Source organism: Canis lupus, chromosome X, assembly GCF_048164855.1.
Source record: "Canis lupus baileyi chromosome X, mCanLup2.hap1, whole genome shotgun sequence".
Taxonomy (NCBI): domain Eukaryota; kingdom Metazoa; phylum Chordata; class Mammalia; order Carnivora; family Canidae; genus Canis; species Canis lupus.
In genome coordinates, this window is record NC_132876.1 from 59,028,505 (window position 1) to 59,055,033 (window position 26,529).

General features: G+C 37.5%; 1 protein-coding gene across 6 annotated transcripts in view; it reads left to right on the forward strand.

Moving 5' to 3' along the window:
• HDX (highly divergent homeobox) overlaps window positions 1-26,529 on the forward strand; it is a 280,813-nt gene that overhangs the window by 102,430 nt on the left and 151,854 nt on the right. For 5 of the 6 annotated variants that reach the window (XR_012026078.1, XR_012026077.1, XR_012026080.1 and 2 more), the window contains exon 5: window positions 23,437-23,583. Coding sequence is in view for 2 of the 6 variants with exons in the window: in XM_072815335.1 (XP_072671436.1) it covers window positions 23,437-23,583 (147 nt within the window). In the remaining 4 variants the exon portion in view is untranslated. Of the gene's footprint in view, window positions 1-23,436; window positions 23,584-25,899; window positions 26,187-26,529 lie in introns of those variants that run through there. The other variant, XM_072815336.1, reaches the window with a different exon arrangement.

The window sequence follows — 26,529 nt, forward strand, 5'->3', positions numbered from 1 at the left end:
GAATGAACCAACATGATGTTCCATTTGGTTCTGGGTGTATTTTGATCCATGTGTTAGAAGGTACTAACTTCCACCATTATAAAACAAAACAAGACAGGAAAAAACAAAACAGAAACCAAAAACCCATAGTTCATAAATCTCCCAAAATTAACTTGAATACATTTAAAGGAATGCAAAAGTGAAGAATATATTTAAGATATATAATTGTAGAAATATGAAAGTCAAAAAGGAAAAAGCTTAAAAACAAAGAGTTGGTAAAATATTGAAATTAAGGCAGGAAAAGAGAAAAAATATTGGAAATTTTTAACCTGAAAGATAAACGAATCATAAGGAAAGAACTTTGAGTTCTATATACTATTTTCCTCAGTCCTGGAGCCTTCCAGTGCTGCTTCATCAGTAACCTTGCTCTTCCTTTGTTCTTCCAGCTGGTCTTCTTGGGGAGGGGCCTGCTGCACTGATTCTCAGGTATCTGTGCCTGGGCGGGGATGCCCTGTCCCTTGCCAGTTAGCCTGGCTCAGTGTGAGCTATTTATCCTGTGAGGCCTTTGTTCCTTAGAGGCCTTGCCTCTCCATGGTGAAAGGCAAAACGAAAAAAAATGGCAGCCAGATCTCCAGCCCCTGAGCCAAGAGTTCCTCACATGTACTGAACCACAGTCTCTCAGTGCACACTGGCCTAGATCATCCTGGGGGCAGATGTGAGGGCACTGATCTGCACAAATTGAAGAGGGCCCAGTGGCAGGAGAGTTCTTGCCATATTGTGCCCTCCCTGGTTTCACCTGTCCTGGAGGGAATGGAGGATAGCTGGCTTTTTCCACTTTGGTGCCCTCAGATTGAGGGCCCTGTGCCACTGTACCCATGCTCTCTTCACCTCTCACAAAGGGAATGGAAGACAGCCTGCCTCCATCCATTGCAGAGCTCTAGGGTAAGAGAGCTCAGGTGATAGTCCATGCACCCAGCCGGGTTCTCCCAGATGCTCCGGGAGGGTTATGGCATTCCAACCCTTTACTGAGATCCTACTGCAGTTTGTGATGAGCTTTCTCCCAGGCGACCCTATTCTTGTTGTGTCTCTGGTAATACTGAGATTTCACTGCCCCTCCTAAGATTCTGCTCTATTTCCCCATGAGCACTTTACAGTCAGAGAAGACTCTTTCAGGCACAGATTTCTAAAGTTCCCGATTGTCCACTGTGGTGCTTTCCTGCCAAGGCTTTCCACAGCTCCTCTCCCCCACCTTTCCTCTTCTCTGCCATCCTGTCTTGTCAAAAGTGATCACTTTTCTCTTTGTAGGATTCCAGCTATTCTCACTTTACATCTCATGTTGGATTCATAGGTGTTCAGAATGATTTGTAAGTTATCTAGTTGGAGGACCTGATGAATCAAGGACTCCTACTTTTCTACCATCTTTCCTAGACAAGGTAAATGAAATCTGAAGCTGGCTATGAAAGAATTAATAATATAGATAAACCCCTAGTCAGCATTATTAAAAAGAAAACAGAAAGAACCCAAATTAATAAAACCAACAACAAAAGAGGAGAGATCACAACCAATACCAAGGAAATAGAAGTGATTTTAGAAAACACATTATGAGCAACAATATGCCAACAAATTAGGCAATCTGGAAGAAATGGATGCATTTCTGGAAACCTACAAATTACCAAAACTGGAACCGGAAGAAATAGAAAACCTGAATAGGTCAGTAACTAGTGAGGAAAAAACCTCCCAAGACACAAAACTCCAGGGCCAGATGGCTTCTCAGGAGAATTCTAACAAGCATTTAGAGAATAATTAATACTTAACTCTACTAAAGCTATTTCAAAGGAAAGAAATGGTGGGAATACTTCCAAACTCGTTATGAGGCCAGCATTACTTTGATCCCAAAACCAGACGAAGATCCCACCAAAAAGGAGAATTATAGACCAATATCCCTGATGAACATGAATGCAAAAATTCTCACCAAGATACTAGCCAATAGAATCCAGCAGTACATTTAGAGGATTATTCACCACGTCCAAGTGGGATTTATCCCTGGGATGCAAGGGTGGTTTAACATTCATAAAACAATTTTGCAATCACTTCAATAACATAAAACACAAAAACCATATTATCCTTTGAGTAGGAGCAGAGAAAGCATTTGACAAAATACAGCATCAATTCCTGATCAAAAGTCTTTAGAGTGTAGGGATAGAGGGAACATTCCTCAATATCATAAAAGCCATTTATGAAAATCCCACAGTGAATATCATTCTCAATGGGGAAACATTGGGAGCCTTTCCCCTAAGATCAGGAACACGACAGGGATGTCCACTCTCATTGCTGTTATTCAACATAGTACTAGAAGTCCTAGCCACAGCAGACACAAAAAGAAAGAAAAGGCATTCAAATTGGCAAAGAAGAAGTCAAACTCTCCCTGTTTGCAGATGATGTGATACTGTATATAGAAAACCCAAAAGACTCTATTCCAAGATCACTGGAACCCATACAGCAATTCAGCAGTGTGGCAGGGTACAAAATCAGTGCCCAGAAATCAGTGGCATTTCTATACACTAACAATGAGACTGAAGAAAGAGAAATTAAGGCACCCAAAACCATTAGATATTTAGGAATAAACCTAACCACAGAGGTAAAGTAACTATACTCCAAATACTACAGAACACTTATGAAGAAATCAAGGAAGATGTAAACAGATGGAAAAACATTCCTTTCTCATGGATTGGAAGAATAAATATTTTGAAAATGTCTATGCTACCCAGAGCAATTTACACATTCAATGCAATCCCTATCAAAATACCGTGGACTTTCTTCACAGAGTTGGAACAAATAATCCTAAGATATGTATGGAATCAGAAAAAAAAACCTGAATAGCCAGACAAATGTTGAAAATGAAAACTAAGGCTGGGGGCATCACAATGTCAGACTTGACACTATGTTATTAAGTTGTAATCATCAAGAGAGTATGGTACCGACACAAAAACAGACACGTAGATGAATGGAACAGAACAGAGAACCCAGACATGGATCCTCAACATTATGGTCAACTCATCTTTGACAAAGGAGTAAAGAATATCCAGTGGAAAAAAGACAATCTCTTCAATAAATGGTGTTTGGAAAATTGGACAACCACATGCATAAGAATGAAACTGGACCATCTCTTACACCATACACAAGAATAAACTCAAAATGGTTGAAAGATATAAATGTGAGACAAGAATCGATCAAAATCCTAGAGGAGAACAGGCAACACCGTTTTGAACTTGGCCACAGCAACTTCTTGTGAGACACATCTATGAAGGTAAGGGAAACAAAAGCAAAAATGAACTATTGGGACTTTGTCAAGATAAAATGTTTCTGCACAGTAAAAGAAACAGTCAACAAAACTAAAAGACAACGTACACAATGAGAATAGATAATTGCAAGTGACATATCAGCTACACAGATTTCCAAGATCTATAAAGAACTTATCAAACTCAATACCCAAGAACAAACAGTCAAGAAATGAGCAGAAGATATGAACAGACTATTTTTCCATAAAAGACCTACACATTTCCAACAAGCATATGAAAAATTGCTTCACATTCCTTGCCACTTTATGCCAGTGAAAATGGCTAAAATTAATATGACAGGAAACAACAAATGTTGACCAGTTGTGGAGAAAGGAGAACCTTCTTGTACTGTTGGTGGGAATGTAAGCTGGTACTGCCACTCTGGAAAAACAGTGTGGAGATTCCTTAAGAAGTTAAAAATAGAGCTACCCTATGACCCAGGTATTGAACTACTGGGTATTTACACCAAAGATACATACAGGTGTAGTGAATTGACAAGAATCCTGCACCCCAATGTTCATAGTAGCAATGTCCACGATAGCCACTGTGGAAGGAGCTGATATGTCCTTTGAAAAATGAATGGGTAAAGAAGATATTATACATATACACACATTATCTATCTATCTATCTATCTATCTATCTATCTATCTATCTATCATCTATCTATCATCTACACACACACACACACACACACACACAATAGAATATCATTCAGCCATCAGAAAGGACAAATACCTGCCATTTACACTGACATGGATGGAAATGAAAGGTATTTCACTTTGTGAAATATGTCAGTCTGAGAAAGACGATCATTATATGGTTTCACTCATATGTGGAATATATGAAATAGTGAAAGAGACCAATGTCAATCCAATTTTATACTGTGTCCATTTAAAAAAAAAGATTTTATTTATTAATGAGAGACACACAGAGAGAAAGAGGCAGAGACAAGGCAGAGAGAGAAACAGGCCCCATGCAGGGAGCCTGACGTGGGACTCGATCCCGGGTCCCCAGGATCACACCCCGGGCCGAAGGCGTTGCCAAACTGCTGGGCCACTGGGGCTGCCCAAAATATGTCCTTAATACCTATCATCCATCTAACCCATATCCCGCTCACCTCTCTCCATCAACCCTCAGTTTGTTCTCTATTTTTTAGAATCTCTTTTGGTTTGTTTCCCTCTCTTATTTTTCCCTACCAATTTGGTCATCTGTTTCATTTTCTAAATTCCACATTAGTGAAATCAAATGGTATTTTTCTTTCTCTGACCAATTTAATTCACTTAGCATAACACATTCTTCTTCTATCCACGTTGTTTCATATGGCAAGATTTCACTTTTGTATTAGCTGAGTAATATTAATTTATATATGCATACATATGTATGTATACACACATGTATATACATGTACATAAATCTCACATCTTTATCCATTCATCAGTCGATGAATATTTGGGTTGTTTTCATTGTTTGCCTATTGTTGATAATGCTGCTGTAAACATTGGGGAGAATATACACGTTCAAATTTATATTTTTGTATCATTTAGTTAAATGCCCAGTAGTGCAATTACTAAGTCATAGGATAGTTCTCTTTTTTACTGTTGGAGCAACCTCCATATGTTTTCCAGAATGCCAGTACCAGTTTGCATTCCCACCAACAGTTTCTCTTTCCCACCAGAAAGTTTCTCTTTCTCCCCATCTTTGACAATATCTGTTGTTTCCTGAGTTGTTAAATATATTCATTCTGATAGATGTGAAGTGGCATCTCACTGTAGTGTTGACTTGTATTTCCCTGATGATGAGTGATGTTAAAAATGTTTTTTTAAAAGATTTTATTTATTTATTCATGAGAAACAGAGAGAAGCAGAGACATAGGCAGAGGGAGAAGCAGGCTTCCTGTGGGGATCCTGATTCAGGACTTGATCCCGGGACACAGGGATCACAGCTTGAGCCAAAGGCAGACACTCAACCACTGAGCCACCCAGGCACTCCCAAGCATGTTTTAATATCTGAATGTCTTCTTTGTAAAAGGATCTATTCATCTCTTCTGTCCATTTCTTAACTGGATTATTTGTTTTTTTAGGTGTTGTGTTTGGTAAGTTCCTTATAGGTTTTGGATACTAACCCTTTATCAGATATTATGCAAATATCTTCCATGGGCTGCCTTTTAGCTTTATTGATTGCTTCTCTCTACATTAAAACTATGTACTACATGCTGGCTAATTGGATTTAAATTAATAAATTAAAAAATACCACCAGCATTTTTCACAGATCTATAACAACAGTCCTAAAATTTGTATGGAACCACAAAAGACCCTGAATAACCAAAGCAATCCTTTTTTTTTTTTTTTTTTTTAATTTTTTTTAATTTTTATTTATTTATGATAGTCACACAGAGAGAAAGAGAGAGAGGCAGAGACACAGGCAGAGGGAGAAGCAGGCTCCATGCACCGGGAGCCCGATGTGGGATTCGATCCCGGGTCTCCAGGATCACGCCCTGGGCCAAAGGCAGGCGCCAAACCGCTGCGCCACCCAGGGATCCCAACCAAAGCAATCCTGAAAAAGAAAACCAAAGCTTGAGACATCATGATTCCAGACACCAAGCAATATTACAAAGCTTTGATTGTCAAGACATTCTGGTACAGGCACAAAAACAGACACATAGGCAATGGAACAGAATAGAAAACTCAGAATTGGACCCATAAATATATAGTCAAATAAAGTTCAACAAAGCTGAAAGAATACCCAATTTGAAAAAGACAATCTCTGCATCAAATGCTGTTGGGAAAACTGGACAGAAACATGCAGAAGAATAAACCTGGACCACTTTCTTACACTACAGAGGAAAGTAAATTCAAACCAGATGAAAAATCTAAGTGTGACACAGGAAACCATCAAAATCCTAGAGGAGAACACAGGCAGCAACCTCTTCCTAGACACATCAACATAGGTAAATGTAACAAGCAAAAATGAACTAGTGGGACCTCATCAAGATAAAAAAGCTTCTGTACAGCAAAGGAAGCAATCAATAAAACTAAAATAGACTTTAAAATAAATAAAATTACTAGATAAAGAGAAGTAATTATATACTGTAAAATGGTATATTCACCAGGAAGACCTATCAATCCTAAAATTGTACAAAAGAAATAGATCTTCAAAATGCCTGAAGCAAAAACTGATAGAGCAGGAAGGATAATAGGCAAGTATACAATTATAGATTGGTACTTCAACACTGTCTTCTCAGAAACTGATAAAACTACGAGACAGAAAATCAATAAGGACAAAGAAGATTTGAACAACACAACCAATAAGATCTAATAAAAATATATAGAACATGTATAAAATACTCCACCCAACAAGAAGAGAACATAGCTTTTAAAGGTCCTTGGAAAAAAAATAAAGGTCCTTGGAACATTCATCAAGATACACCTTATCCAAAACCATAAAAAAAGTCTCAATAGCTTTAAAAGATTGAAACCGTACATATTGTAAACTCTGACTTCACTGGAATCAAACTAGAACTGAGTAACAGGAAAACAATAAGAACATTAACTAATTACATAGAAATTAAACAACATGATTCTAAATAATCCATGAATCAAAGAGAGAATCACAGAAGAAAATACATATAACTACACAGAAATGAAAATACAGCAATCAAAACAGGTGGAATATAGCTTAAACAGTACTAAAATTTTCATTGCAACACTGCATACTAACATTGGAAATGAGGAAAGGACTCAAATTGAACATCTAAGTTTGTATTTCAAGAAACTAGAAAAATGTGAACAAAACAAACCCAGAGCAAACAGAAGGCAGGAAATTAAAAGAGCAGAAATCATGGAAATTAAAATATGAAAGGGATAGATAAAATCAATGAACAAACAATCTAATTCTGGGTAAAAATCAGTGAGATTGGTAAACCTTTAGCAGTTGGAAAAATACTAAACTGAAGCTGGGAACACAATCTAAAACAATTTCAATACTCCAAGCAGGAAATGATGACCTGAATGAAGACGGTAACAGTGTGGATAGAATGAGGTAGTGAATACAATAGGTGTAAAGGAGAAAAATGATTGGACTTGATAACTGATTCAATGTAGAAAGAATGAATGAGTAGATGAAATCATAGGTGACTTCTAATTTTTTTCTTTATAATGGTGACTAGGAAAATGAAATTCCGTTAACCAAAAGAAGGAATAAAGAAGGATGAATCCATTTGGAAAACTAATATAGTATTAGAGTACTTGAGGTTTAGAGTGATTGTTATGATGAACTATATTTCTATGTTCAATACCACTCATACACATACAGAAACAGATATGTCTTTTTTATTTTTTTAATTTTTTTTTAGAAACAGACATGTCTTTAAAGTTCCTCTTCTCTTTAGCTTCTGTCCCCAATCCTCCATCATTCACGACTTTTTTTTATAATAAATTTATTTTTTATTGGTGTTCAATTTACCAACATACAGAATAACACCCAGTGCTCATCCCGTCAAGTTCCCCCCTCAGTGCCCGTCACCCATTCAACCTCACCCCCCACCCTCCTCTCCTTCCACCATCCGTTCGTTTCTCAGAGTTAGGAGTCTTTATGTTCTGTCTCCCTTTCTGATATTTCCCAGACATTTCTTCTCCCTTCCCTTATATTCCCTTACACTATTATTTATATTCCCCAATGAATGAGAACATACAATGTTTGTCCTTCTCCGATTGACTTACTTCACTCAACATAGTACCTTCCAGTTCCATCTATGTTGAAGCAAATGGTGGGTATTTGTCATTTCTAACGGTTGAGTAATATTCCATTGTATACATAAACCACATCTTATTTATCCATTCATATTTATATGGACCCCAAGGCTCCTTCCAAAGTTTGGCTATTGTGGACATTGCTGCTATAAACATCGGGGTGCAGGTGTCCCGGCGTTTCATTGCATCTGCATCTTTGGGGTAAATCCCCAACAGTGCAATTGCTGGGTCGTAGGGCAGGTCTATTTTTAACTCTTTGAGGAACCTCCACACAGTTTTCCAGAGTGGCTGCACCAGTTCACATTCCCACCAACAGTGTAAGAGGGTTCCCTTTTCTCCGCATCCTCTCCAACATTTGTGGTTTCCTGCCTTGTTAATTTTCCCCATTCTCACTGGAGTGAGGGGGTATCTCATTGTGGTTTTGATTTGTATTTCCCTTTTGGCAGGTAATGCCGAGCATTTTCTCATGTGCATGTTGGCCATGTCTATGCCTTCCTCTGTGAGATTTCTGTTCATGTCTTTTGCCCATTTCATGATTGGATTGTTTGTTTCTTTGGTGTTGAGTTTCATAAGTTCTTTATAGATCTTGGAAACTACCCTTTATCTGATTCGTCATTTGCAAATATCTTCTCCCATTCTGTAGGTTGTCTTTTAGTTTTGTTGACTGTATCCTTTGCTGTGGAAAAGCTTCTTATCTTGATGAAGTCCCAATAGTTCATTTTTGCTTTTGTTTCTTTTGCCTTCATGAATGTATCTTGCAAGAAGTTACTGTGGCTGAATTCAAAAAAGGGTGTTGCCTGTGTTCTCCTCTAGGATTTTGATGGAATCTTGTCTCACATTTAGATCTTTCATCCATTTTGAGTTTATCTTTGTGTATGGAGAAAGAGAGTGGTGTAGTTTCATTCTTCTGCATGTGGATGTCCAGTTTTCCCAGCACCATTTATTGAAGAGACTGTCTTTTTTGCAGTGGATAGTGTTTCCTCCTTTATTGAATATTAGTTGACCATAAAGTTGAGGGTCCACTTCTGGGTTCTCTATTCTGTTCCATTGATCTATGTGTCTGTTTTTGTGCCAGTACCACACTGTGTCTAATATTCTATTCATGCAATAGTTATTGTCCACAAACACATCATCCTGAAAGGTCATTTTTGTGAAACTGATTGTTAAATGAACAGTTTGTATCAATAAGTGTCCATGCAGGAAAACAGAAAACACGCCAGAGGAATTTAATATGATAAATTGTTTAGACAAATTTTAGATAATTTTTAAAACCAAAGAGGAAACTTTGAAACAACAAGAGTGTAAATGTGTGAGGTTGCTGTCACCCCTGGGGCTAAGAAGACAAAGTGAAGTTTGGATTTTCAGAAGCTACAAAATTAAATGAGGGGATCTGCTAAGCTAAGACTCAGATTTCCGAGTATTGGTACCCTGCCAGCTAATGATGTTATCTCTGGGGGCACAAGGAGGCTGATTCTAGTAATGTGAGAAAACTGAAACTGATTGCTACTATTACCAGCAATCAGTGCCAGGATGAACTGCTATTCCTAGGATGATGCTGACAGAAATAGAAAACAAAATGAAAGGAAGGAACATCTACCACTCTGTTGGCAAAATCTCATTCAAAGACAGTTGGTTCAAAGGCAGAAATGTGGTTTACAGAAAGCCTCAGAAAGATTATTGAAAACTGTGCTTAGAAATGTAAAAATGGGGGATCCCTGGGTGGCGCAGCGGTTTGGCGCCTGCCTTTGGCCCAGGGCGCCATCCTGGAGACCTGGGATCGAATCCCACGTCAGGCTCCCAGTGCATGGAGCCTGCTTCTCCCTCTGCCTGTGTCTCTGCCTCTCTCTGTCTCTCTGTGTGACTATCATAAATAAGTAAAAATTTATTAAAAAAAGAAATGTAAAAATGGGGTGCATTCCCAATACAGAAAAAAATGCGGAATTTTGTGTGCTTTAGTTTCTTGTATTAACCAAACTGTAAGAAAATATGCTTTCATTCCACTTGTGGAATGAAAATAGGTCTATATAAATTAGGGAATTAAAGTAGCATTTTAAAAATCTGGATGCTGTATTTTTGAATTTTATGAACTACAAAATCATTCTGATTGTTATTATAACAATCTATGTATGGAAATACTACTTGTATTAGATTTTGGCTCTTCAGTAGTAAAAATCATTCTAACATATGCATAGTTATTTATAGTTTAAAGTTACAATTGACCCTTGAACAACATGGGTCTGAACTGCATGGGTCTACTTACATGCAGATTTTTAAATACAGTACAGTACTATAAATGCATTTTCTTTTATAATTTTATTAATAACATGTTCTTCTCTAGCTTACTTCATTGTAAGAATACAGTATGTATTTGTTAATCAAATGTTTATTTCATTGGTAAGAATTCTGGTCAACTGTAGGCCCTTAGTACTTATGGCTTTGAGGAGTCAAAGTTATACACAGATTTTTGACTTTGCAGAGGTTAGTGCCCCTAACGTTCATATTATTCAAGGGCCAACTGTATTTTATTTATGCCACCTTATTCTAATCTGTGCAAAAATTTTAAAAGATAGATAGGGTAGACATTTTTATTTATATTTCCTTTATGAAAATACTAAATGCAGAATGATTAAATTATTTGAAAATACTGTATATCTATCAAATGATTAAACTTTGATTAGAACTCAAGTCTCTTCTGACTTGTGATCTAACAATCTTTGGTATTTTGCCTTGTAGTAGAATCAGCAAAGCAAAAAAGCTATTGTTTGTAGGGGTCCTCAGCTTTTCTTTCTAGTAAGATCGCCTATTTATTTTTATTTCTTTGGAGTCTTGGCATGTTTAGGATTATGTTTGGACTACAAGGAGAATGGAAGAAAGAAGATGGGTAGCTGTTCCAGTCAGGTTTGCAAAAATATGGAGGTTTAACTTTTTAAGCAAGTCGCTGATAATGGGTACTAATAGCATTCTCTTCTTTTCAGCCCCTGGAATTAACAGTTTATAGCAGTCAGTATCTTGAATTTGTCAAGGCAGTATACTGTTTCCCAACCTTGCCTTACCATAGGAATCACTGTGTGTTGAGGGTGGATGTGCTGTGTCAAAATAAATGTCTGGATATTATCCAAAATCTAGCAAATCAGAATCTCTAAGGGAAGACCTAAAAATAGTATTCTTAATAAATGGCCAGCTGAGGGGTGCCTGGGTGGCTCAGTCGGTTAAGCATCTGCCTTTGGATCAGGTCAAATCTTAGGGTCCTGGGATTGAGCCCTATGTCAGGGTCCCTGCCCAGAGGGGAGTCTGCTCTATATCTCCCTCTGCCCCACCCCTCTGCTCATTCTCTCTCTCTCTCTCTCTCTCTCTCTCTCTCTCTTTCTCTCAAACAAATAAAATCTTTTAAAAAATGGCCAGGTGATTCTTATGATAAGTCAAAGTTGTAAAACACTGTCCTTATTCTTCTGGTTGGGGTGCACTGATCAGAATCCATTGTCTGTCAGTAATTAAGCCATATTATGAAAATAAACTTACCAAAATTTTAAGTGACTTTTTTATTCCCAAAAGGACTATAGGTCTATGAAACCTCCTGGATTTATTTGTAATTTCATTTGAATTCTAATTTTCTGTTACTTCTATTTATACCCTGAGATTTTCTTAAAATATCTTCTCATAACTTGTAGCAGAAAGAAGAAATTTACAAATTAAATTAGTATTTAGCAAGCTACTCAGGTTAATTGCAATATATTTTAAGATCTTTTAACAACTTTACATGATTTTAGGATTTATAAAAAATCAACATTGAGAGCCAAAGAGCACTACAATGTTTCAAATACGTAATACAATTTAAAACTGCCAAAATATAATATGTTCTCTTTAGAAAAAAAAAGAGTAATACGTGAGAGTCATATAAACTAATAATCAGTCTAAACCTTTGAAATTCTAGTGTTAACCTATAAAAAAATAATGGAAGTGACATCAGCAAGATAGTAGAATAGGAAGCCCTAAACTGTCTTTCCCCTGACAGACCTATCAGTTCCACAGCAATACACATAGAAGTTCTTTTGTGAGAAATCAAGAAACAAGTTAGAGGTTCCTGGCCCCAGGGCAAGTGTAAAACTAGCCACATTGAAACTGGTAAGAAAATTGGAGATACTCTCATTATAATCCCTACCATTGGCATAGCACCATAGTATTAGGAGGAAACCCTTGGATCCCAGCTTCTTCTTGAAGAGGGTAAGAGATGTATCAAATATTCAGTATCCCAGATTTTCAGAGTGCTACCAAGCAACTGGTTTCTACCTCCTCTGTCTCAGAATGGTAATGGGATGCTACATACACTAGGTCTATGAAAGCTGTAAAAAAAAAGGCAAGAAACACCCAAACACATTTTTAGAGGCCAGCATTACCCTGATTCAAAGTCAGACAAAGGCTCTATAAGAAAACTACAGACCAATAACCCCGATGAATATACATGCAAAATTTTTAAACAAGTAGTAGCAAACTGAATTAAACAGCATATTAAAAGATTCATAAATTGTGACCAAGTTGAATTTATCCTGGGATGCAAGAACTTTCTTTGGGGGGAGGGGTTCTAAATAATCTTTATTTTTTATTTTATTTTTAATTCTTTTAAACTTTAATTTAAATTCCAATTAGTTAAAATACAGTGTAATATTAATTTAGGGTGTACAATATACTGATTAAGTACTTATGACACCTGGTGATCATCAGAATTTCACTCCTTAATGCCTATCATCTATTTAAACCATCCCTCTGAGGAGGGGCAAGATGGCGGAAAAGTAGGGTCCCCAAATCACCTGTCCTCACCAAATTACTTAGATAACCTTCAAATCATCCTGAAAATCTACGAATTAGACCTGAGATTTAAAGAGAGAACAGCTGGAATGCTACAGTGAGAAGATTTCGTGCTTCTATCAAGGTAGGAAGACGGGGGAAAAAAGAAATAAAGAAAGAAAAGGCATCCAAGGGGGAGGGGCCCCGGGAGAAGCCGGGCTAAGGCCCAGGCGAGTGTTCCCAGGACAGGAAAGCACCGACCCGGAGAAGCAGGAACTTCACCAATCTTCCCGGGCGGGAAAGGTGCTGGCAGGGAGTTAGAGCAGGACCGCAGGAGGGCGGGGATGCCCTCGGGCTCCCTGAGACTAACAGACACCTGCGCCCCAGGAGAGTGCGCCGAGCTCCCTAAAAGGCTGCAGCGCGCACGGCTGGACCCGGGAGCAGCTCCCCATGGGCTTGAGCGGAGGCTCCAAGCGGAGGGGGCTGCGGGCCGGTAGCGCGAATCCAACAGCGCAGGCCCGGGAGCACAGGGCGCCAGGGACACAGCCCAGAATCCGGCCTCCCCCCGGGACAGGCAGAAGCCAGGAAGGCCCAGGACAGCAAGGACACTCCTACCCCAAGCTGAGCAGATCAGCGGCCCCACCCCCGGAGCATACAGGCCCCTGCAGACTGAAAGCTCTGTACCTACTGCGGGAGCTGAATCCAGAGCTCCATAGCTGGCCGCCGCCTCTGTGGTTGTTCCTCCTGGGGCCTCACGGGGTAAACAACCCCCACTGAGCCCTGCACCAGGCAGGGAGCTGAGCAGCTCCCCCAAGTGCTAACACCTGAAAATCAGCACAACAGGCCTCTCCCCCAGAAGACCAGCTAGACGGACAAGTTCCAGGGGAAGCCAAGGGACTTAAAGTATACAGAATCAGAAGATACTCCCCCGTGGTTTTTTTTTTAATTTCTTTTTGCTTCCCCCACCCTTTTTTTCCTTCTTTCTTTTTCTTTTTCTTCTCTTTTTCCTTTTTCTCTTCCTTTTTTCTTTTTTCTTTTTCTCTTTTCTTTCCTTCTTTCTCTACTCACTTTTTCTCCTTTCCCCAATACTTCTTTTTGGCTACTCTGCACTGAGCAAAATGACTGGAAGGAAAACCTCACCTCAGAAGTAAGAATCAGAAACAATCCTCTATCCCACAGAGTTACAAAATCTGGATTACAATTCAATGTCAGAAAGCCAACTCAGAAGCACTGTTATAAAGCTACTGGTGGCTCTAGAAAAAAGCGTAAAGGACTCAAGAGACTTCATGCCTGCAGAATTTAGATCTAATCAGGCAGAAATTAAAAATCAATTGAATGAGATGCAATCCAAACTAGAAGTCCTAACGACGAGGGTTAACGAGGTGGAAGAGTGAGTGAGTGACATAGAAGACAAGTTGATGGCAAAGGAAAACAGGAAAAAAGAGACAAACGATTAAAATACCATGAGGATAGATTAAGGGAAATAAAGCAGCCTAAGGAAGAAAAACCTACGTTTAATTGGGGTTCCCGAGGGCGCCGAAAGGGACACACGTCCAGAATATGTGTTTGAAAAATGATAGCTGAAAACATTAATCTAGGAGGGGATACAGGCATTCAGATCCAGGAAATAGATCCCCCCCTAAAATCAATAAAAACCATTCAACACCTCCACATTTAATAGTTAAGCTTGCAAATTCCAAAGATAAAGAGAAGATCCTAAAAGAATCAAGAGACAAGAAATCCCTGAATTTTATGAGGAGGAGTATTAGGGTAACATCAGACCTCTCCACAGAGACCTGGCAGGCCAGAAAGGGCTGGCAGGATATATTCAGGGTCCTCAATGAGAAAAACATGCCACCAAGAATACTTTATCCAGCAAGGCTCTCATTCAGAATGCAAGGAGAGATAAAGAGCTACCAAGACAGGCAGGAACTGAAAGAATATCCAAACCAACTCTGCAAGAAATTTTAAGGGGACTCTTAAAATTCCCCTTTAAGTAGAAGTCCAGTCGAACAATCCACAAAAACAAGGACTGAATAGATATCATGATGACACTAAACTCATATCTTTCAATGGTACCTCTGAATGTGAATGGGCTTAATGACCCCATCAAAAGGCACGAGGTGTCAGACTGCATAAAAAAGCAGGACCCATCTATTTGCTGTCTACAAGAGACTCATTTTAGACAGAAGGACACCTACAGCCTGAAAATAAAAGGTTGGAGAACCATTTACCAATCAAATGGTCCTCAAAAGAAAGCAGGGGTAGCCATCCTTATATCAGATAAACTAAAATTTACCCCGAAGACTGTAGTGAGAGACGAACAGGGACACTGTATCATACCTAAAGGACCTATGCAACAAGAGGACTTAACAATCCTCAATATATATGCCCCGAATGTGGGATCTGCCAAAATATCAATCAACTAATAACCAAAGTCAAGGCATACTTATATAATAATAAACTTATACTTGGTGACTTCAACTAGTGATTTCTACACTCGATAGGTCTTCTAAACACAACATCTCCAAAGAAACGAGAGCTTTAAATGATACACTGGACCAGATGGATTTCACAGATATCTACAGAACTTTCATCCCAACGCAAGTGAATACACATTCGTCGGAAGTGCACATGGAACTTTATCCAGAATAGACCACATACTGGGTCACAAATTGGGTCTGAACCGATACCAAAAGATTGGGATCATCCCCTGCATATTCTCAGACCATAATGCCTTCAAATTAGAACTAAATCACAACAAGACGTTTGGAAGGACTTCAACCATTTGGAGGTTAAGGACCATCCTGCTAAAAGATGAAAGGGTCAACCAGGAAATTTAGGAAGAATTTAAAATATTCATGGAAACTAATGAGAATGAAGATACAACCGTTCAAAATCTTTGGGATGCAGCAAAAGTAGTCCTGAGGGGGAAATACATTGCAGAGAAGCATCCATCCAAAAACTGGAAAGAACTCAAATACAAAAGCTAACCTTACACCTAAAGGAGCTGGAGAAAAAACAGCAAATAGATCCTACACCCAGCAGAAGAAGAGAATTAATAAAGATTCGAGCAGAACTCAATGAAATCGAGACCAGAAGAAGTGTGGAACAGATCCACAAAACCAGGAGTTGGTTCTTTGAAAGAATTAATAAGATAAACCATTAGCCAGCCTTATTAAAAAGAAGAGAGAGAAGACTCAAAATAATAAAATGATGAATGAGAAAGGAGAGATAACTACCAACACCAAGGAAATACAAACGATTTTAAAAACATATTATGAACAGCTATACGCCAATAAATTAGGCAATCTAGAAGAAATGGATGTATTTCTGGAAAGCCACAAACTACCAAAACTGGAACAGGAAGAAACAAAAAACCTGAACAGGCCAATAACCAGGGAGGAAATTGAAGCAGTCATTCAAAACCTCCCAAGACACAAAAGTCCAGGGCCAGATGCCATCCCAGGGGAATTCTATCAAACTTTTAAAGAAGAAACCATAGCTATTCTACTAAAGCTGTTTGGAAACATAGAAAGAGATGGAATACTTCCAAATTCGTTCTATGAGGCCAGCATCACCCTAATTCCAAAACCAGACAAAGACCCCACCAAAAAGGAGAATTACAGACCAATATCCCTAATGAACATGGATGCAAAAATTCTCAACAAGATCCTAGCCAATAGGATACAACAGTACATTAAGAAAATTATTCTCCATGACCAAGTGGGATTTATTCCTGGGACACATGGCTGGTTCAACACTCGTAAAACAATCAATGTGATTCATCATATCAGCAAGAGAAAAACCAAGAACCATATGATCCTCTCATTAGATGCAGAGAAATCATCTGACAAAATACAGCATCCATTCCTGATCAAATCTTTTCAGAGGGTAGGGACAGAGGGAACATTCCTCAACATCTTAAAAGCCATCTACGAAAAGCCCACAGCAAATATAATTCTCAATGGAGAAGCACTGGGAGCCTTTCCCCTAAGATCAGGAACAAGACAGGGATGTCCACTCTTGCCACTGCTATTCAACATAGTACTGGAAGCCCTAGCCTCAGCAATCAGACAACAAAAAGACATTAAAGGCATTCAATAGCCTCAGCAATCAGACAACAAAAAGACATTAAAGGCATTCAAATTGGCAAAGAAGAAGTCAAACTCTCCCTCTTCGCCGATGACGTGATCCTCTAAGTAGAAAACACAAAAGCCTCCACCCCCAAGATTGCTAGAACTCCTCCAGCAATTTCGAATTGTGGCAGGATACAAAATCAATGCCCAGAAATCAGGGGCATTGCTATACACTAACAATGAGACTAAAGAAAGAGAAATTAAGGAGTCAATCCCATTGACAATTGCACCCAAAAGCATAAGATACCTACGAATAAACCTAACCAAAGATGTAAATGATCTATACCCTAAGAACTATAGAACACTTCTGAAAGAAATTGAGGAAGACACAAAGAGATGGAAACATATTCCATGCTCATGGATTGGCAGTATTAATATTGTGAAAGTGTCAATGTTACCCAGGGCAATTTACACGTTTCATGCAATCCCTATTAAAATAACATGGACTTTCTTCAGAGAGTTAGAACAAATTATTTTAAGATTTGTGTGGAATCAGAAAAGACCCCGAATAGCCAGGGGAATTTTAAAAAAGAAAACCATAGCTGGGGGCATCACAATGCCAGATTTCAGGTTGTACTACAAAGATGTGATCATGAAGATACTGTGGTACTGGCACAAAAACGGACACATAGAACAATGGAACAGAATAGAAAATCCAGAAGTGGACCCTCAACTTTATGGTCAACTAATATTCGATAAAGGAGGAAAGACTAATCATTGGAAGAAAGACAGTCTCTTCAACAAATGGTACTGGGAAAATTGGACATCCACATGCAGAAGAATGAAACTGGACCACTCTCTTTCACCATACACAAAGATAAACTCAAAATGGATGAAAGATCTAAATGTGAGACAAGATTCCATCAAAATCCTAGAGGAGAACACAGGCAACACTCTTTTTGAACTCGGCCACAGTAACTTCTTGCAAGATACATCCATGAAGGCATAAGAAACAAAAGCAAAAATGAACTATTGGGACTTCATCAAGATAAGAAGTTTTTGCACAGCAAAGGATATAGTCAACAAAACTAAAAGACAACCTACAGAATGGGAGAAGATATTTGCAAATGACCTATCAGATTAAGGGCTAGTTTCCAAGACCTATAAAGAACTTATGAAACTCAACAGCAAAGAAACAAACAATCCAATCATGAAATGGGCAAAAGACATGAAGAGAAATCTCACAGAGGAAGACATAGACATTGCCACCAAGCACAGAGAAAATGCTCCGCATCACCGGCCATCAGGGAAATAAAAATCAAAACCACAATGAGATACCCCCTCACACCAGTGAGAATGGGGAAAATTAACAAGGCAGGAAACCACAAATGTTGGAGAGGATGCGGAGAAAAGGGAACCCTCTTGACTGTTGGTAGGAATGTGAACTGGTGCAGCCACTCTGGAAAACTGTGTGGAGTTTCCTCAAAGAGTTAAAAATAGACCTGCCCTACGACCTAGCAATTGCACTGTTTGGGATTTACCCCAAAGATACAGATGCAATGAAACGCCGGGACACCTGCACCCTGATGTTTCTAGCAGCAATGTCCACAATAGCCAAACTTTGGAAGGAGCCTCAGTGTCTATGGAAAGATGAATGGATAAAGATGATGTGGTTTATGTATACAATGGAATATTACTCAGTCATTAGAAACGACAAATACCCACCATTTGCTTCAAAGTGGATGGAACTGGAGGGTATTATGCTGCGTGAAGTAAGGCAATCGGAGAAGGACAAACATTATATGTTCTCATTTATTTGGGGAATATAAGTAATAGTGAAAGGGAATAGAAGTGATGGGAGAATTGGGTAGGATATATCAGAAAGGAAGACAGAACATAAAGACTCCTCACTCTGGGAAACGATCTAGGGGTGGTGGAAGGGGAGGAGGGCGGGGCATGGGGGTGAATGTGTGATGGGCACTGAGGGTGGGCACTTGATAGGATGAGCACTTGGTGTTATTCTGTATGTTGGCAAATTGAACGCCAATAAAAAATAAATTTATTATTTGAAAAGAAGGAAATTACTTATAGCAGTTGTCTTTGTTGTTTAGAATAGGAATTTGTAAATAAGGAAGAGAGGATGTAGCTCATTTTATACCTTTCTGAGAGTTTGACTATTTTTTTAATCAAGTACATTATTAATTCATTTTTACAGTGAAAATGAAAGTAAAGAGGTATAAAAAAAAGTAAAGAGGTATGATCTCTGCTATTAATGAGCCCATTGTCAAGTGGAAAGGTAAACAGAATTTCATAAAACAAGTTTGATATCTCAGCAGTGCTGCCTAGTGTCTTGACTGATGATTGAAATAGACCTGAATAGTGCACAGCCTATGGAACACTAAAGGAATAAGGGTTACCTCTGAATACAAATAAATAGTTTAGTTCTACATTTAACTAAGATACACATTTAAAACAGGAAACTGTGCTCCCCAACATCACACTTTTGACATCTAATTCTATTTTTTAAAAGAAAAACAAATAACTAAATTCCTAGAAATGTTATTGAAGCTGGTGAAGAGGCCAGAAGTTTTCTGTTGTATTAAATATAATTCACATAAAATCAACACAATTATCTGGTCACTTGGGCCAAGCCTCAGCTTTCACCTAAATTGTCAAGGAATGTAACTGGAATGTCACTCTTTTCACAAAATCAGCAAGAGCATTGTGTAATATGTCTCTCTAACTTAAGCCAGTGGCTTAGGCAGTAAGTTTCTTTGTAAAGTGAAAGTGGCTTTAGAGCTCAATTGAAAAACAAAACTGATTTTTGACTTCAAGACAGTATCTACCTTATTCTTTGGGTCCACCTTTTTATCCTTCTCTAAGTCAATATTTACAGTTATAATGATAAATTATTTTTGTTACCTTATTTATTTGCTTGGTTAAAATATGCTCTTAATAACCTTTTTAAAATTTATTTATTTATTCATGAGAGACTGAGAAAGAGAGAGAGGCAGAGACATAGGCAGAGGGAGAATCAGGCTCGCCCCAGGAAGCCTGATGTGGGACTCAATCCCTGAACCCCAGGCTCATACCCTGCGCTGAAAGCAGAGCTTAACCAATGAGGCATCCAGCCATCCGCTCTTAAGAACTTTAAAAATAGGGACGCTTGGGTGGCTCAGTGTTTGAGCATATGCCTTCGGCTCAGGGCATGATCCTGGGTTCCTGGGATCAAGTCCTGCATGGGGCTCCCCATGGGGAGCCTGCTTCTCCCTCTGCCTGTGTCTCTGCCTCTCTCTCTGAGTCTCATGAATAAATAAATATAAACCTTTCAAAAAGAACTTTAAATGTAACTACTCTTCCCCCATAAACTTCTACTTAATAAGCAAAAAGAGGGCAGCCCAGGTGGCTCAGTAGTTTAGTGCCACCTTTGGTCCAGGGCCTAATCCTGGAAGACCCGGTGTGGAGTCCCACATCAGGCTCCCTGCATGGAGCCTGCTTCTCCCTCTGCCTGTGTCTCTGCCTCTCTCTCTCTCGTGAATAAATTAATAAAATCTTTAAAAAAATAAGCAAAAAGATTCTATCAACATTGGTAATGTTGAGACCCCAGCACATTTCTAACAAATCAAGTTAGGTTTTATTTAGTTCAATTCAAGGAATGAATCAGCTTTGGGTGTCTTCTAAATGAATTACAAATTAATGGCTGAGTGTGTTTAGTGTTCTAATTATTCCTTCCATTCTGACAGTAATATAGGCTGTCTTTCACTGGAGAATTTGATGCAATGAAAATATATGAGAATACTTATGCTGGCTGTTATGGTGGATTATTTGAATCTACATAGAACCTGACTACCATTTATTTTGCTATCCATTTTGAGAATTTTAACTATAAAACTATTATATAATCAATATAGAATGAAAACCTAATGAGATTTTTATGTAAATAACTTGAGGTTATGTGACTTGTTTTTAAAAAGAAAGCTTGGATGGAATATTTTGATTCATTTATTAGGAGCATGTAATTCAGTACTAGTACTTATAATACATGTTACTTATCAGGGCTTTTTAAGTAGAAGAACAGATTTATCTGATAAGCAATTTGGTTGATTAACATACACACAGAACAACTGTATTATATTTCTTACAAATAGACAAACAGGTTAATTATACAGCCTAAATTCACTCTTTTGGTAGTAAACCATGCATTCATATATTGCTTTCATTCCTAATGTTTAAAATTCTTTTTCGAAAGATTGTAGCTTTAAAACAAATTTGCACTTGTTGCTTAGTATTTTATCAGTTTTAGTTATGATAACTCTTTTATATAAGTCATTTTATATGTTGTATATATTATTTTCCATTATTATTCAAATCCAATTTAGGAAAGGGCTCCATTCTAAATTTCAGTTAGAAAAAGAATATTGAAATCTGTATATGTTGGGGTGCCTGGGTGGCTTAGTCAGTTAAGCATCTGCCTTCCTCTCAGGTCATGATCTCAGGTTCCTGCGATCTAGCCCCACATTGGGCTCCCTGTTCAGTAAGGAGTCTGCTTCCCCCTCTGCCTCTCCCTCCCCCTACTTCTGCTCTCTCCCTCAAATAAATAAATAAAATCTTAAAAAGAAAGAAATTAGTATATGTCTACAAAGGATTTGAAGTGCAGCCTATATGAGACCGGACGATATCTTCTGAGGTGGAGGGCAGCATCAGAACCTCATACCTCATTCCATGATCTGCAGCATTTCTCCTCAACTCATTCTCAAAGATTTTTTTCTCTCACTCTCTTGTTCTCCCATTCTTGTTCTCTCATCACAAAAATATATATACACATACAGGGCTTTGTAGGATATATATTTTTAACTAAAATTTATTTTTAGATTTTTTCGCTATCCTGTGAGATAATTGGAGGCATCATGGGGTGAAGTTACTAGAAAAAATATCAGATTTCTATTTCTAGCTCTGCTATGGACATTCTATGCCCTGTTGAATGAGATCCATAACGCTGCTTTTCTGACTCCTTATCAGTAAAATGGAAGTCATTATTCCATCATACTTCTTAAAAAAGTTTTTATTTATTCATTCATTCATGAGAGACATACAGAGAGAGGCAGAGACATAGGCAGAGGGAGAAGCAGACTCTCTCAGGGATCCCAATGTTGGACTCGATCCCAGGACCCTGGGATCATGACCTGAGCCAAAGGCAGATGCTCAACCACTGAGCTACCCAGGGCCTCTCCATTAGGCTTCTAATTTACTTCCTAGGGATGCCTCCAGGATTCATTGAATTAAAAAAATATATAAAGACCATTGTTGATTGGATTAAAAAATCTAAGAACAAAAGGGATAGGAACAAATAGAATAGAAATTCTATTCTATTATGAAACTTTCTGAAGCCATAAACATGATTTTTATGGCTACCTTTCCTTCTTATATTTCTTTTATTTATACTTTTAATTATAACAGTAGTGCAAGATATATGTATGGCAAATCTAGATTAACTTATCCAAAAATAACACAGTGATGTGATCCTGTTTGTATGTATATATGTATGTATGTATGTATGTATGTATTTATTTATTGTTAATAGACATTTTATTATCAGTGTTCCATTCCATCTACTCAGGGCACTGGATGAGATGGCAGCTCAAGCAGAGGAGCTGGAGACAAACCCCCACCCTCCTATCCTATTATTTTTGAAATGTGTATAGTGTAAATGTGAATATGGGTATCATAGAAAAATTTTTGAAAAATGCACATCATAATTTCAACAAGTGCTATTTCCAGAATTGTGGGTTATTTAAATTCTTTTTTAAAATTTTATCTGTATTTTATAATGACATTATATTATTTAAGTGATTATAACCATTTAAGGGGCAGCCCCTATGGCCCAGTGGTTTAGCACTGCCTTCAGCCCGGGGTGTGATCCTGGAGACCTGGGATAGAGTCCCATGTCAGGCTCCCTGCATGAAGCCTGCTTCCCCCTCAGCCTGTGCCTCTGCCTCTCTCTGTGTCTGTCATGAATAAATATATTTTTTAAAAATAACCATTTAAAATCAGTACTGCTTTATTGCTAACAAATAAAATTTTTTACTCATCTTATTCTAGTATACTTTCATATTATGGAAATAAATATCATAGAAAGGCCCATTTCAGAATATTAAGAAATGTGAATTAGGAGTGCCTGGGTGTCACAGTCAGGCCGCTGACTCTTGGTATCTGCTCAGGTTGTGATCTTAGAATCATGAGATTGAACCCAGCATCAGGCTCCACACTGAACATGGAGCTTGCTTAAGATTCTCTCTACCTCTCCCTCTACCCCTCCTCCCACTCTTTCTCATAAATAAATAAATAAATAAATAAATAAATAAATAAATAAATATTTTGTTTAAAAAGTACTATGAAATTAATTTCACTACTGTTATGTGTTTAAATTAACCTAGCATGTGTCACCCAGACGGTTCTTTCTATGATATTCTTTCCTTTGATTATTCTAATTATTTTAAATCTGTTTTACAGCTACAAGATCGCACTCAGTTCAGTGACCGAGACTTAGCCACCCTTAAGAAGTACTGGGACAATGGAATGACCAGCCTTGGTTCTGTCTGTAGAGAGAAAATTGAAGCAGTTGCAACTGAATTAAATGTTGACTGTGAAATAGTTCGGGTAAGACATTTTCAATAATTTTCATGCTGTGGCTGAAGATTGTCATAAATGAAAGCTTTAAAAATTGCACAAGGTGCTCTAAACAAGAACATCAATAAAGTGAAAAAGGTAATCCACAGAATGGGAGGAAATATGTTCGAATCACGTATCTGATAAATAACTTGTATTCAGGTTACATAAAAATCTCTTACATCTTAATAATGAAAACAAATAATGAAATTTAAAATGGGCAGAGAATTGGAATATACATTTATCCAGAGGACATATACAAATGGTCAATAAATGCAAAAAAATATTCATCATTTGTAATTATGGAAATGAAAACCAGAATGAGATACCACTTAACAGGCAATATGATGTCTATGATAAAAAAGATAGATGGTAACAAGTACTGACCAGGATGTGGATAAATTGGAACTATTATACACTTCTGGTGAAAATGTAAAATATTTTAACTACATTAGAAAACAGTCCTCAAAATTTTAAACATAGAATTATCATATGATCCAGCAATTCCAGTCCAAGTCACATACCCAAAAGAAATGAAATGTATATATACTAAAAAACTTACATATGCATATTTGTTTTGTTTCTTAAACTCAATATATGAGTGAAATCATATAATATTTTTCATTGTCTGGCTTATTTCACTTAATGTAATACTCCACATTTCCATTGATGTCATTGTAAATGTTAAGATTTCATTCTTTGCTATGGCTGACTAATATTCCATTCATCATTCAATGCACACTTGGGCTATTTCCATAATTTGGCTATCGTAGATAATGCTGATATTAACATTGGCCTACATCTATTGCTTTGAACAAGTATTTTTGTATTCTTTAGATAAACACATAGTAATGAAACTGCTGGTTCATAGGGTAATTGTATTTTTAGCTTTTTGAGATGCTTCATAGTGTTTTCCATAGTGGCTGTACTAGTTTGCATTCCACAAACAATACAAGAGGACTCCCCGTTCTCCACATGCTTGCCAACACCTGTAGTTTCCTGTGTTGTTAATTTTAGCCATTTTGACAGGAGTGAGGTGATAGCTCATTGTAGTTTTTGCTATTTCCCTGATGATCAGTGATGGTGAGCATCTTTTCATGTGTCTGTGGGCCATCCTCGTGTCTTCTTTGGAAAATGTCTATTTTGTCTTCTGCTCATTTTTTAACTGGATTATTCATTTTGGGGTGTTGAGTTTTATAACTTCTTTGTAGATTTTGGATACTAACCCTTTATCAGATATGTCCTTTGCCAGTATCTTCTCCTATTCTCTAAGTTGCCTTTTGCTTGTTGATTGTTTCTTTTACTGTGCAGAAGTTTGTTATTTTGATGAAACAAATGAGCATAGGGGAAAGAGAGATAGAGGGAGAGAGGGGAATAAAAGAGAGAGAGAGAGAGAGAGAGAGAGAAACCAAGAAACAGACTCAACTACAGAGAACAAACTGATAATTTCAAGGGGGGATTTAGTTTGGGAAATGGGTTAAATAGGTGCTGGGGATTAAGGAGTGTACTTGTGATAAGCACCAGATGTTACATGTAAGTGTTGAATCACTAAACTGTACACCTGAAACTAATATTACACTGTATGTTAACCTACTGGAATTTAAATGAAAAATTAAACATGTTATACATGAATGTTCATAACAGCATTGTTCAAAAGTGGGGGAAAAACAAATATTCATCAAGTGAATGCATATAAAATGTGATATATACATATAATGCAATAGTATATGACCATGTAAAGGAATGAAATATTGAAACATACTACAGAATAGATGATTCTTGAAAACATTATGCTAAGTGAAGAAACCAGTCACCAAACACCACATATTTTATAATTCCATTTATATGAAATGTCCATAATAGTCACATCTACAGAGATGGAAAGTAGATTAGTAATTGCCAAGGGCTTGAGATAAGGAGGAATGGAGAATGACTACTGAGGATAGGGTTTCTTTTTGGCATGCTAAATGTATTTTGGAATTGGACTAATTGTTGCACAAATCTATGAATATATTTTTGGAAAAACCTTTTCATCATATACATGAAATAAGTGAATTGTATGATATACTAAACATATCTCAGTAACACTACTTAAAACATTGTATGATGCAATGTGAAATATATCTCACATTTTATGTAATGAATATTAGATTGAAAAATTATATTGATCAGTCAGGGAAACAGTAGTTTACATTCAATTTGAAAGATGTGGATATAAGATTTAAGTAGTAGCAGTAGTATGATGGTAAATATTTTTAAGGAAAAATACCCTGATTTACAGTATTTGTTGATTTCTGTGGCATAAAGATTCCCACCATGGCTGACTTCATGGATCATTCAGTGTGTAAATCGGAAAAGATTCTTACAGCTGGCCCTTTCAAGGAAATACGAGTAGGCTTCAGCTCACACTGGAGAGTCATCCCAGAAGATCAAAAAGGAAATGCTATTAATGAAAAAAATGGCAAAACACAAATTATTCTAAAGGAAGAAATCAAGTATTATCCCATAAATACATGAAGAAAAAGAGAATATAGAGATAAATCATGGAGCACAGGGTTCTAAAAAGAAATACTATTTTCAAAATAAACAGTGCCTTGTTCAGAGCCTTGCCTTTTATTTTGTTAGGATCCATAAGGAAAATCAAATTAAATCCTACGTTTGCTGAATATGCTATGGTATATATATTAACAAAGAAGTAGAAATGCATTAGACACTTTTTCTCTTTTTAAGGAGATTGGAGTCTAGAAGAGGGATAATACAAGAATACAAATGACTAGAGAGGAACTGGAGTAGGATAATGGTATGAGAAGCCTAAATGCCAAAATAAGGAACATCAGAGCATATTTTTATTGTTATTATCTTTTTTACTTTTTTAAAAATCAAAGTTATACATGCACATAGCTTAAGGAGTTAAGTTCCATAAAACTTGCTATAAAA